This window comes from Alosa alosa, chromosome 4 (genome assembly GCF_017589495.1).
Source record: "Alosa alosa isolate M-15738 ecotype Scorff River chromosome 4, AALO_Geno_1.1, whole genome shotgun sequence".
Classification (NCBI taxonomy): Eukaryota; Metazoa; Chordata; class Actinopteri; order Clupeiformes; family Clupeidae; genus Alosa; species Alosa alosa.
Genome location: NC_063192.1, coordinates 14961076 through 14976003, shown reverse-complemented (window position 1 = coordinate 14976003; position 14928 = coordinate 14961076). Strand labels below are relative to the sequence as shown.

At 43.7% G+C, this 14928-nt stretch overlaps 1 protein-coding gene across 2 annotated transcripts in view; it reads right to left on the bottom strand.

Annotated features, from left to right (window-relative positions):
- Nucleotides 1-11401, bottom strand: part of plxna3 (plexin A3) — a 124455-nt gene extending 113054 nt beyond the window's left edge. The window contains exons 1-2 of one of the 2 annotated variants that reach the window (XM_048240860.1): nucleotides 11343-11401; nucleotides 2382-3704 (exon numbers count right to left, since the gene is read on the bottom strand). In XM_048240860.1, coding sequence (XP_048096817.1) covers nucleotides 2382-3581 — 1200 coding nt within the window. In that variant the 5' untranslated portion in view covers nucleotides 3582-3704; nucleotides 11343-11401. Of the gene's footprint in view, nucleotides 1-2381; nucleotides 3705-11216 lie in introns of both variants that reach the window. The other variant, XM_048240859.1, reaches the window with a different exon arrangement.
- Between the last annotated feature and the right edge of the window lie 3527 nt (nucleotides 11402-14928).

Genomic DNA, 14928 nt, shown 5'->3' with positions numbered 1-14928 from the left:
AACATGAATAGAGCTGCACAACTTCCAGTAAGAAACATACCACCTCAAACACACACGCGCACACACACACACACACAAACAGTGTGATCTTGCATTCTGACCAAACTTAGATACATGACAGCCTTGTATGCAGGAAATGTCAAGCTCATGAGATGAATCTTTCAGTTGAGTTGTCCTTTTTAAGAAAAAAGGTTTATGGTCAAGACTAAGACACACACACACACACACACAGAGACACACACAAACACATACTCGTTATTGCAGGGACCGCACAGCTGAGGCTGGAAAAGACATGACATCATGCTGAACTATGGCACCAAACAAAGTATAAATCACTAAGTATACGCTCCCGGGAGGAGATTTAGTTTTGGGAGTTCCTAAATGTTCATCTCAGGAGGGAACTCAACAATAACACCACCAAATTGAATAACTCTGTTTTTTTTCCCTGTCGGATCTCTCAACAATACCGGACAGGACGTTTATGTGAAATCAATGGCATTAGCAAAAACATCTGCAGCCTATCACAGCAGAAGATGAAGTCATCCAGCGAGGACCTCCTCATGTGCTCATCGCCCTGGTGAACTATTGCCTGACTCATCACTGGGTTTCAGACTCGGCTCAGGTCTTTAATCTCTCTCTCCTGGACCTCAGCCTCCAACCAAGCACAAAATCCATTCACCTCAGCAGAGCAAGCTGGGGAGGGAGGGAGGGATGGAGGGATGGGGAGAGAGAGAAAGAGAGAGAGAGAGAGAGAGGGAAGATGGGCTAGCTAAGCCACGGATGACATCAGCTACTGCTAATATCCTGTCTGACAAAACCCCACAAAATCTAAAGTGCCTCGTTTAACACTGGCATCGTCAGTCAGGCAGAGTTATCTTGAGGTGAGGTGATTTCTTTCCCTTTTTAGATGGGGTGGGGGTGGTTAAAGGGGTGAGCCTGTGGGGTCGAGGGAAGATGAGGTGGGGAGGTGCTGTGATGCTGCTGTAATGAGCACAGGTGATGCAGCACATTCTCAGGTAATTGGATCTGCCATCTCACGCTCTCAATTCTTCACCCAGGTCGGGTGGAGGACAGGTCGGGTGGAGAGAGTTCCTTGAGAGTTTTTTTTTTTTTTTTTTTGCCGTTGAATACTCATGAAGGATAAATATATTAAACGAGCCGTGAGCCAACGTCTGGCACACACCGTCTCATTATGTGGTCAAGGGCTATTGCTGTGCATGAAAGGGGGGCTAATAACAACGAGGAGGCCTGGGCGCAAAATCAAGAGCAGATTTGCATCAGTCATGGAGGCACCCTGTTGCTACTAATAAAAACAGGTTCGGCCTCCACCCCCACCACCCAGAGGAGCTAGGTCGGAGTCTCTCTCTCCCCCTCTCTCTCCATCTGCTAGAGCACAGCAAACGCTATAGGAGAGTTTCAGGAGAACCCGGATGCGCAGCGAGACACTTGCTAGGTTCACTTCCTGCACAACTCCACCCTTGCTGTGCGTACTGAGCAATGAAGAGGAAAGAGAGAAAAACAAACAAACACAAAACAAAAACACTTCTCTTGTTGTATCGGCAGTCTGGCCGCTGACTGTGTCTCACTAAATAAAAGCTAAGAGAATTTGTAGCATTGGAAGAAGGAACTGGTTGAAACTGTAACTATATTTGGAAAGTGAGAAAACAATATTGGAAGGCACCTTGAGAAAATGTTAAATATGTCATTTCTTCAATGATAGTAGAGTGTGGAAGGCTTTAAAAAGTGCCTCAGGGTTGCTGCCAGGCAAATAAATAATACACCGAAATAACTACAGGGATGGTTCTCCGTTACACTAAATTACAAGGGATTAATATTTAAGGTTTTTCAAACAGGCTGTATTGAGCTGAGCTCCGTTTCAGATGCACCACTTTGCTTGGTGTCATCTTATCTTCATCTTATCTGATGAAAAGGATTCACAGATTCATTGATTTAATGTCTGCCTATCCAGCAAGTAGCAAAGGATCCATGAAATATTTATGCTGTCCTGATTCAAATGTCTCCCCATGTTTTCATCATAGGTCCTGGGGTATAAACCTTCAGAATACCTATCTGTTATGTTTGTCATTATTTGTCATGCCTGCCGTGTGGTTTTATCTATTTAATCTTAAGTGCTATAAGAAAATCAATGAGGAAGCCTTTCCCTGATGTTTAGCGAATACCCAGGTTACGTTAATGCTAATATTTGAACACTACACATTATCTTGTGATGCAGCTTTAAGATCAAGATGCAATGTCAAACTTAATGCCTTAAATATACTCCAACAAACAGAAACAACCCCGCACACACACACACACACACACACACACACACACACACACACACACAGCTGAAGATTTTAAAGATAATGCAAAGGACTCACCGTATTGATACAGGGTAGCTCCTTGTTGAGCAGCCAAGGCAGAGACAACTTGCCCTCGCCACGGTAACAAGACCTGATGCGCTCTCTCATCGCCAGGTTTATCTGATGCAAGGTGAAGAGGCACAGCACAGTCTCGCGGGGAGGGTTGGCTCGGTTCTTCTGGCCTTGGGAGAACACCACAAACAACACGTCCTCGTCCTCCGGCAGGCCCAGAGCCTGGGCCAACCTGCGGCCCGGCCGGTGCTTGTAGGCGGACTGCACCAGGCGGTACTCGACACCATCCTTGGTGCAGCCCAGGGGGAACTCGACGTAGGAGTAGAACTCGGTGTCATTGGCACACATGCGCACAATCTTGGAGGTGAAGAACTTCTCGCCGGTGGCGTCCATCTGGGTGAGCTGTGTGTCCAGCTGCAGGGTGAGGAAGTAGATGTAGGTGCGGCTGGCGAAGCCGTACACGTAGTAGATGTCGAAAGCCGGGTAGAGTGAGAGCGTGTCCGAGGGGATCTTGATCTGTGAGGAGACGAAGCCGTCCTGATACACAAGACTGAACATGTTGTCGCTCTCCTCGTCGGCGACGAGCTTGCGGCTGGACAGCGTCGGGAAGTACTCCGACTTGCCGTCGATGGCCGCCCCGATGAAGAGCCGGCTGCCGCCCTTCTTCTTCTTCTTCTCCTTCTCGCCGGGCAGGCCCTCGTCGTCGCCCAGCACCACGCCCGCCATGCCGTCGGCCTCCCGGGCGCCCGAGAGGTAGTGCTCCTTGCGGTGGTGCGGCTCGCCCAGCTTGAAGAGGTCCTCCAGGCGCAGGAACTGGCACACGCCCTGCCAGATGCTTCCGCACGCCACCAGCCGGTTGCCCGAGTAGTCGACCAGCAGCAGCTTGTTGATGTTGTCCGTGGGCTCCAGTTTGTGGGCACAAGCCCGGACGCTCGGCGGCGGGTAGCACTTGGCGTTGTCCTCCACAGGGCCGGTCATGTGTGAACGGAGCTCGGTCAGGTTGGCCGACAGCTTGTAGATGCGGTTGACGGCACCGACAAACACGTCGCCCGTCTTGCGGTGCACAGTGAGGTGCGTGAGGCTCGTGTCTTTAACCCTGAAGTTCCCCGTCTCAGGGGGCAGCACAGTTGGGGTCGCGGGGAATGCTAGGATGTTGGTCCCAAACAGAAGTAACACCAGTAGTGTTATCAGCCATATGGACTTCATGATTAAAGTGTTTTGTGATTTCTTTTGTGTGTTAGGGGGAAGGGAGGGGAGGGGGGAGTAACAGAGCTCTTCCCTTGAGCTTAGTGAAGGCTTTCCTTTACTCTCAGCTTCAGTGGCTCATGTCTGAAAGGAAGCACAGGGGGGAGAAATATCGGGTTAGTTTGTAACGAAGATGGGAGGTAACAGTGGCTGGTCTTTAAAATAACATTTAATGGCATTAGACAGGACTTGAGAGCTAGCAGGGAGAAAAAAAACACTTTCAGTTTTCAGCACTTTTATCTCGAATCCACACAATCTCTTTCCAGAGTCCATTTGGGGGGTATTAACAAAACTGGTCAGTCAGCCACTATAAGACAGCTATGCGAGTTTTTTTTTTTTTTTTTTTGGGGGATTATTGATCCAATGGCTTTGGTAAGTGCCAAGCCTTGTCACTCCTACTCACTTCACTCAATGGATTGCTAATAAACCTTTACAGCCATCAGTAACACTAATCCCGGGCACATTTGTTAATTAGAGCAGTGGCCGGGAATAAGCAAGTTAGACAACACTACTGCCCTGACCAGAACAGGGAGCCACAGAGATCATCTGCAAGCTATATACTGTTAGCAGCTCAGGATATTTAACATAAGCGCTCAGCAGATCAAACACATTGCTCTTCTGCTCAATCACCGCTCCCCACCCCACTGAGCAGAACAGCGGGAATGAAAGAGGCCCTTATGGCACTCAAACAACCTCTCTGCGCAGGGTGCTCCTTGGCTCGGCTGACAGGAAGAATGGAGGCTTCTTTTGCTCCGTGTCAGGAGCACTGATTTCAGCGGTTTGGGGTTTCACTGTGTTTGCAGTGAGCGGCACCTCGAGCGTTTAGGATTTTTTACTTTGTTTCTAAACAGAGACAAGCCGAGCCCTGAAGAACTACTGAATTATTTCACCGCCCCCCCACACACATGCCTCCACAGACCTACACCCTCTCTACCCTGCCAAATTCTCATTCCAGGCAGTGCTGAACGACACTGGATACCGGCTTAAAGAAACAGGAAAAAAGCAATCATGTGAAGTACAACCGTTCCTCCTTATTGTACTCATGACTTCACGTGGCGACCCTGGACACTGTAGAGCCTACTGTATACTGTATAGCCTACTGTATATGTATGTCTGTCACATGTTATCACCTGACTCTATCCAAAAGAGCAAATGTAATGCAATGCAATGTGTGTATTGACACATTTGTTGAGTTGAGTTGATATAGGACCAGAATTACCAAAAAAAGGGATCCCACTCCTGTCAGTGGGACTTTCCCAAACCTCTCCAACAGCACCTTTCTTCACTATACTTTATAATGGACCACAAAATTCCAGACTTTAACTAAAATGTTGCTGAGAGGAACTGCAGCTGTCAGACCTTGCTAGTACACTCAGCACTTCCAGTAAAGGCAAATGTGAGGCCCATTGTAATACAATGACATATTGTAATGCCACTTCCTGAGGTGGAAGATGCTGTTGAGGAGCTATCACAATGAATCCATTACCAGAAAACAGAGCAGCCTGGTGCCAGCAGGAAAGAAGCTGAATTATCCCAGCAGACTGCTTTGACCCGACATCCGGGAGAGTATGAAGTGATGGCGGAATTGCAAAATCATTTTTAATGATGATTTTTCATGGTCATCAGGAGTGTCAATCCTCCTTGAAATTCGCATGCAGAAAAGTAATTACTGCTCTACAAAGATGGGATCTGCTTTGTCATTACTATAGAGCTACAATAGCCTGGCCACTAGCGCCACACAAATCAGCATGTTGGGACCAGGTATAATTGAACACCTTAATGATCTAATCTAATTAATTGCAGGTAGCTTTTAATTACAAACAATGTCAGCACACATCACTGGAATCATAAGCCGACACATGATGATAATAATCTACTTTGATCAACAAGTTTTTATCCCATTATTGCAAACAAGCATTCCAATTTGAGTCTTCTTCACCAGAGAGCCACTCACTGGTCTACAACAACAATATCCAGCCAAACACCTGTGTCATAAATGAAATACGAGGACAAGCAAGAAGACACTGAACAAATATTCTGCATAGCATATTCGTGCTAAAACTAATCTCTGGAAACACAATTACAGCACAATATCAGACACAAGAGCGAAATTTAATCTCAGCATGAATTTCTGTTTGTGTAAATATTGTTCTTTGGTCTCCGTATTAGGCCTGATGCATGACTTGGCAGACTCAAAGTTCTGAGAGTTAAAGCTCGAATCTCTCTGGCCAGCTCTCTCGGGTGGTCTCTCTCTCCGTCTGGACAGACAAAGCAGTAAACAACACTGCCCACCAGTCCTGACGGAGCTGCACAGCAAGGTGCCTGTACACCCCCGGCAACAGCTCCTTTTTATGGGCAAACCCTGGTGTTTACGGCACCCAGGTGAAATGGGCTCATTTGTTTGCTACGGGTCTTTTAGCCTTAATTTCAGTGCCACGGCGACCATTTGCCCACCATTTGCAGCCATGATGACTAATCTCAGGGGTGACTTGAATAAATCCTGGCCTGTGATTGAGTGTGTATGGACATGCCCCGCAACTAGCCATAAAATGAAAGCTGCACAGCGAGGGCATAAGAATATAAAGACAAACAGAAAGAAGCAAAAGAGAGAGACAGAGGATAGAGAGGAGGGGGGAAATCAGGGCTACCTCACTACAGTCAGAAGAAAGAGAGGGGAATTCATGGAACATTCCGGCAGATCACAGGTTCACCTAATCAAGGACTTAGAAAATGCCACCCTCTCTTCACCACTTCAGTAATGAGGGTCAACAGCACTTGATTAAAAAAAAAAAAAAAAAAAAAAAAAAAAAAAACAAAAAAAAAAAAGTGAAGAACTGCTCTCTTCACAGGATTAAGATGCTAAGCCACTCATGGCCACGGCTGACAGGCTTGAGGCAAGATTTACTGAAGAGGGTGGAAGCACAGGTGTAAATTCTCTGGCCTTGTGCAAAAGATCTACTTAGTCTATGACAGGATTTTCACTTTGACATCTCTATTTGTTGTTTAAAAAAAACTCACTACATACATGGCATTAACAGAAAAAACACAGATTAGTGCATGTGTATTCTTGTCTGTAATTTTCTTTTTCATATCAGCCATCAAACATAGGAAAGGTACTTCTAGTTTACCAGAGCCAAGTCACAAATGCAACCAAAAACAAAGGCTAAAGTATCTGATACTGAAGGCTTTAAGCCTTTCTTCTCATCATCCTTTTGATGAATTAACATGTTCAAACAAAGGTACTTTTACCAAGCGACATATTGTGTGTGTTTGTAAGCTATGCAATTTGGAACTGTGACTGGAGCATGAGCTTAGTTTACCATGAATCACTGAACACCAACCCCTATGATTCACAGGTAGTATGAGTACTGTTAGACATAGCAGTGACTGATGTAAGTTCATCCAAAAGAAGAAACTGTGGCCTGCCCACATATACCCTGCTCTGTTCTGCCTTTATCTTTCTATACTTCAGAGCATTATGGGGTTCAAAACAAGTTCAACCAAGTTTACACTAAAAAGAGGGGTTTGCTCAGATTTCTGTGGTGACGCGATGACAAAATAAAGGAAATAGAAGAGGCTGAGCTCATAGGCCATTCTCCTGAGGGCTCTGGGAGGAAGCAAGGCAAGAGAAAAATATATCTTTCAGTGTCACCTGATTGTTTCCGTATTTTGTTATTCTAGTCTTGTCTCACATCCTGTGTGAAGCCTGGGTCAGTGGCTCTTATTAATGGCCCCAAAGCCTGCGTGAAAATGTGTTGAAATCCTGGGGAGCAATAGATGGCTAACACCCTTCCTTTGTTTGCTATCTGCTATCATCAATCATTGCAGCAACAGTATCACAGGCTATCGACAACAGATAATATGTCATTTGTGAACATAGCATAGCATCAGTGCTAACTTGAAGAGCTAGCATGACAGTATTCTGCCTACATATCTGCCATATTTATTGATTGTTGTCCATCCTTCCACTGTCTGTTTTGAAAGCATTTTGCAGCCGTTATCAAATCGGTTGACTCAGTCCTTTATCTTCTAGGTTAATACCCCTAAATATGTCCATTCGCCCAGCTATTCTTCAATTAGATGACAAAATAAAAATACTTCCAGCTGCTTTTCTTGATACCAGCATGTGTGGAATGGGTGCAATAAACCCATCCTGTCATACCTTCAGAAAGAAGAGAAATTCACCTGCCTGGGCCACCAAATACAAAAGATCTCATTTAAGATACTGGTGGTGCGGTCTCCAGCTTGCTTGGCTGAGCAGTCAGGCAACATCAGCCAGCCCTGACAAATGCAAGGAGGAGCAGCGACTTACCATCAGACAGAGGCTTTTGTTCAGCGATCACAGACACCCGATGACTCGCATTGCCAACTCAGCCCCTGCTCAGAACTTATACAGTGGATGAGCACATGCCAGTCTTTGCAGTCCTTTTTATCCTTCCCTTTCCACCAAACCCCCCCCCCAACAACTGAAATGGAAACCTTGATTTGTGAACCTTGGGCTGACGTCCACAGTTGATTTAACCGAGGGCTAACATAATCTGTCGCTGCTTAATCTGACTAGCAAGCTTCAACTGTGTCCCTCTCGAACGTGATGACATCACTTTCGAGAAATAGCCGACGGTGGGGAGTGTTTGTTTTGCCTCTGGTGTTTTCAAGGCAATTAAAATTATCTGTCAAATGAAACTGAACGCGCACAAAGGAATTCCACAGAGTAAGAAATTGTCGTCTCCTTCTACTCAGCTGTGAGAGGCATTTTAAGCTTCGGAAAATGCTGTTAAGTTCAGCAGTGCAAACCACATCTTTATTCTAAAATGTAACAAAACTCCTAGCATGGCTGTGGTCATCTATATGGGAAGAATTCATCTTTATACAAGTACAGTATTCAGTAAGGGAAATCAACACAAACCATTCCCTCGATCTTACCATCTCAATCTCTCAACTATAATTGCTATCTCTAGTGGACTCTGTGACACTTACATAGAATGCATGACATCTATAACTTGCAGAACATCTTACTGTATCTTTGTGAAACCACAGGTAGCATTCAAGGAATTTTCCCTTTGCCCTTGGAGTGGCCATTGGACCAAGCCCAAACCTTGTGCTTCACAGATGCTGCAAAAACAATTAAATGTAGGCTACTGTATATTGTACCAGGTCCTCTGGGGCATGTTGACTATAGCCTTGATTGTGTGGTGTGGTGAGGAGTTACCTACAGATGCTCTCATGCAGAAGCTGGACCACAGAGAAGCAGATATATGATATCCTACATACAGTATCTGTTTATCAATGGAGGGGCTGGAAGTTGCAATATGGCAACTTCTTTTCGATTGGAGTTGCAATATGACGCATGGGCTGTGCAAAATGATTTACTTGCAGCTAGAGTTTGGACAGTCTGCATTTATGCAGTAGATGAAATACCTACCAGTAGCCATTAAAAGTACATTATTTCATCCAAACCTGGTTAATCAGGCTAAATGTTTTACTTTGCTTACATACAAACAGTGCATTACACTATTTTATAGTTTGGTCAACAATGATGCCACTGTTTCACTTAAATAGCCACTTCTAATTGAATGAAGTGTATCCTACTGATATTTCTAGTAGGCCTACATACTTTAGCATGCAACCTCAACCATGAAAGACAGCCCTCCATCCTAATTGCATTTGTTCTGTCTGTGAAAATAAAACACAACACAAATAAAAAAAAAACTGGTCTACTCCAGTGAACTTTTGTCGTGTGAAACTTGTGTGAATTATAACTTTATGTGGCCCATGCTTTCCTCGGCCCTATAACATATGCAACCACATCTGTAAATTACGGGTCTGCACTTGAATAAACAGCTGTAATCTGGACTCAGACTTCTGTAAATATGGATACCTTTAGTTCTGTAGACCTACCTGTAAATGGACCAATATCATTTATGAACTAATGACTCAAGAAACGCAGGGAAATTAATATCAGGTTCCAACACAGATGGTACCCAATGCCAACCACATTAGCTTGCTCCATCGGAGGGCTTAGTCAGTTTTAGTTTACATAGGTAAACTTGCTCCATTCTCCCCAGTGCCTAGGCTGCACCCTCTTAACTGTTGTTATACGCCCTTTTTAGACTTGATTTACATTTAGTGTTAAGTATCTATCTATCTATCTTATAGTGGTAGTAATCTAAGGTGTGGAATTATTTTCAAGATATGTTGTGGGGCCTAGAGAGACTCATTATTCTACAAATGAATGGTAACCTATCCCATCGATGCAGGCGTGCTTATATAACTGTTGTAAAGACGACGCTACACTTGTTTAGTTCATGTTGATACAAAATCAACAGTCAGGTCCAGGCGTCTACAGCGCTGCCGACTAAAGCCTATAGCCTACTCTTATGGAATTAATTCTAATCCTTTAGACCATCGTCTACTTGCATTGTTGTTTACATGGAATAGAATAATACCCAGACAGCGGCCAGACGAGTGAGACTTGGGCAGATGTTTTGAGCCAGTGCAGACAGACATACACTAAACATGATGGCAAAGTGTTGGATTCATGTTAATTGCACCCTGCTTAACCTATGGCATCCCAAAAAACATCATCCCCGCGTGAAAACTCAGCTCCGGCAAATCTTCACTGACCGATGATAGAACACAGCCAGTAAATTCTGTTTTACTATGAGAGGCACTTCTAACATTCTTAGAAAGGAAGCAAACTACAATGTGACAGAATGATACGCTCTGAACAAGAGCTGTGTTGTTGGTTATACACCCATTGTCACCAAATGATCAAAATGAGGGGCATGCGAGGGGGTGATGGGCATTTTTCATTTGCGCAGGGTAGACTGTACGTAATAGCTAATTGCAAAACCACATAGGCATTGTCGAAAAATACTTGTTTCATGTGTATAATAGCTGTGACAGACGACTCTAGGTTATAAAACTGGCAAACATCACACAGGCATCACACAGCACCCACTGCGTAACGTTACGGCGTAAACCTTTTCGTTCGCCCGTGTTGCACGACTGACATGCACGTTTAGGACTCTTACCAGATACGTTATAAAGAGGAGGAGACGTTCTGTGGTGTTACTGAAATATTTCAAACGTGATCACTGAAAACAGCATTACTCTAACTTTCTAGGAAAAACAACAACAGGAGTTGCTTATCGAGGCATAAGCCACGATGCTTGATAAAGCAGTGATGATCTATTGTGTAGCCTAGAGATCAACAAACTGTGAAACCATTGGGCGTTTGTGAGTGATTATTTGTTTTTGATATAAGATAAAAGCAAACACTGATTAACGCTCCCTTTGTTCCTAAAAGCGACGTATAGCTGGCAGTCCCTTGCATGCATTTTAATACAATGTTAAATTCCCTCCGTTTGCTTTAACCAACCACCTTAGAAATCGGAGCCAACTGAACATAAAACCGTGGTCTGGTTCATAGCCCCATATTACTCCAGCGTACCATCGGCTAGACGAACCACACATCTCAGTCATACCCTAGCCTACGTTTTGTTATAAGGTAGCTTAAGCATCACAATCAATCACTGCAATTCAACACCAATTAAGGAAGCTCTTGGCTCATGTTGCAAAAGCTTACACACCTACCTGTATTTTGAGTTCAACAGTTACATCCACATTTGTATCTGTGAGTATTTCAATAAGGTTTCGCGGCTGAAAAACCTTGCCTCCGTTACTCTTTTTACAAAATCATAAAACCCACAAGGCGCTCACCGCTGCAATGGCATGGTAGCCTCCTGGTCCTTCCCTCAAGAAACCGTCTTGCTTTCTCCAGAAGCTCAGATTCAGTAACTGTCCCTTTAAATATGGAACCTACCATTAAAGCTATTGGGGGAGTCCAAATTGTATTTGCCCAATAAAGTAGCCATACATGATCTAACGCACTAAACAAAAAATGACGATTAAAAAAAACATGTAGGCTACATGTCTAAACACACGCAGTTAACATTAATATATTGGTAAAACATATGCATAGAATTTGAATGCGCACATACTTCACCTTGTGGATTTGGTATTGGCCCGCCCTTTATCGAGCATTTTTCTACCAAGCCCAGATGTTGGAGAAAAGGCAGTGTCTGAAGTCAGACGGGGATGTCTGCAATAACAAATTGATTGACTATACGCTGGCTCAGTGATGAAAAAGATAAAATGACACTTTTTGCAATATGACTTATTTTCAGTAAGTCCTTATAGTTCTTAACGGAAAGTGGACGGAAATAGCGCAATTATTCCACTTTTTCGTTATAATTTGCACTGATACAGAAAGTGTTGATGAATAGGCAAAAATGACGCTCTCTCTCTTGCTCACTCATTCACTCACTCAGTGTAAGTATGTAATGCATGAATGCGCCAGTGACCGCCTATGCATCAGACTGAGTGCTAATCCCTAAATTGCTATAGCTTCTTAATTACATGTGAGGGTAGGGTTTGGCTATTACCATAGACTGTATAGAGGGCTACTACTTAAAAACTAGGCCTGTACTGGCATATCCTTTGGGCAGTTCCTCTAGGCCTTTATGCAAATCTTAAAAGCTTGTCTGTTTATTTTAACAGTTTTAACATATGCCAGATAATAAGGATTACAATTTTATATATGATAGAGCCTAGCCTGGTCATGTGACCACTTCACTAATCTACAGTAAGTGTGAAATCTGGATTATTAAATCTCTGTGGAACAATATGACAACATTGTGGCAATGATGTTTATGGGGTTCATATTACAAAAAGATACTCTTACATATTTTAGATTTTAATTAAGGATCCTATTGTAGAGAGACAAATATCATAGTTACAAGGTGCACTTTTTCCAAATAAGAATCTTTAGATTCCGGGCAATTGCAGGGTGATTACAGTCCATATAATGTGCATTCTTTACCTGATCACCTACCAGAATCAGTGAGGTTAATTGTGCCAAAGGCTAATATAACATTCGCAACACCTCATGGAGTGTACTTTCAATGTTCCCTACCCACTTCCTTCACTAATCCCACCAAAACGTTTGAAATCAGCTGCTGGCCATTGCACAGGTGCCTCATCTGATAACAGGGAATATTGTTTGAGGAGGTTAAAGATGGGGTGAGAGGGACAAAGACCAAATTGAGTGGCATTCTCTTTTCTCTCCAGATAATCAATCACTGCCTGTCAGGACTTGATACAGTATTACAATGTATTGATCTTCAATCAAGACTGATTTTCATATCCAGGACTAGGAATGAAACGTGGTCTCAGGACAAATTGGTATAAAGACCTGGGAGAGGGTGAAACATTGCTGTCTTTGGACAGCAATGAGCAAATAAACTGTTTGCACATGTAGGCTATCGTCAGTACAGTTGTAATTTCAGTTCAAGGCACATTTCCGAGAGACAGTGAATGGGCAAATATTATGTGTGCAGATACAGTATGTTCTAGCAATGGCAAGACTTAACCTTCTGACTCACCGCCATTCCTCGATGTTCATATGCAAATGTCAGAGTCTAATTTTACCCTGATCAAGTCAACAATTATATACTGTGTGTCAACAGACAAAGCTAAATTCGGCAAAATTGTTATTCAACCTGAAGGCCACATCTGAGAGAGTCAGCCTGTATTAAGGGCGTCCTCTGTTATTCTGCTTTAATGAAGTTTGATGCAATCCACCAGAAAGTAGCAAGGCAATCCACTTATTCAGATCATGCGGCCAGTAATTGCCCGTTGAGAAAAAATGACACTTGCAATCCCAGACTGCAGTAAACAACACATATTTGAATGACGTAAAAAGAAAATCACAACTAACTGGTAATGGCTGCGGTGAGATCAATTAGACATCAATGTCGACAGTTGGCACCCCCCCAACACTCAACCCATCCAAAGCAACATTACCACTGACAACAAGTGTATACAGTTGACTTTGAATTCAACTCCACACTCCCGCACAGAAACAAACTGGTTTATAAGGGTCATATGAGGAATTAGTTTTGTAACTAAAACAAAATTACAAGGACTTAGGGGTGGGTGGGAGGGCCGCCTGTTGATCAACCCTCTAGCCTTGTACTCCTAAGCTGTGAGTTTGATCCTGGTGCACTCTTTTAAGTCAAACTTCTCTCTCTCTCTCTGTCTCTCTCTTTCCTCCACTGTAACTCTCTCTCTCTCTCAACCTCTCTCCTCCTCTGTAATTGTGTACAGCTGTAATTTCAGCCACTCGAGGAAGGCAGCAAGCAGGCGGGCGGACAGGCAGGCAAGCAGGCAGGCACAGCTCTCTAGTTCTTCGACCACATTTTGCCGGTGGAGGAGTCTGTTTTGCTCCTGGTGGAGAGGAGAGAAGGAGAGGCAGAGGAGAGTGGAGAGGAGCAGATGTGAGGCAGGGCGACGGAGGGAACGATGGGGGAGTGAACCTCCAATGTAGATGAAATGAGGCCTGCGGTTTCCTTTGAATGCAGAGCCCGCATCAGAGCAAAACCCCCAGTATCTGAAATGGACGGCCTCACTCTCCACATACCGCTCCTTAAAAAGAGCATATTTGTAAAGGGAGACATGTTATTTCAGGAATTGTGCACTTGAGACTTTCCTTTGTGCTACAATTGCATTTTCTTATGTATTAGTTTTTGCCAGGAAAGCCATTTCAGAAGAAAGTACCGCATTAATGCACAAAAATAACTCAAAACATTTGAAAATGAGCCTGGTAAAAAAATGCAAATGTAAACATGCCATTTATAGGGTTCCTAAGTTTGATAGAAACCTAGAGATATATAACATGAATTACATACATACATACCCTGTCCACATATCAGAAATAATAATAGTAAGATCACAATATCAAAATCCAAGTGAGTCTGCAGTAAAAGAAGAGTGGATTAGTATTACATTCTGTGTTTTTCATTATCAGGGCACCTTCGCGTCACAAAGAATAAGAGTACCACTTCATCATGGGTCATGTCTGCCCCTTTTTATTAAGTCATACAGTTCAGGGAACAACCTGATTTATTGGATTACAACATTATTTGATTCTGTGCGTAAGCCATTAGCAAACACAAGTGGCTAAGCTGTGTGTGCCCAATGTCAGCTGAAGGTTGCTGCCCAGTGCAACATATTTCTGTGAAATGTGTTATTTTGTGCTGTTTGTCACCTATTATCGCCTTCTCAAGACCATACTGACCTCGCACTTGCAAATTAAAGTCTGAATTTATGCTATTTACCTGACAGCACAAGGCAGAATTACTTTCCACTGGCTCATGAGGTCTGAAAATGCGACTGCTGTGCAACCTTTCTATGGAGCTCTTTACTGCTCCCTAGTGGTTGTCAAAAAATGTTCTTCATCGCAATG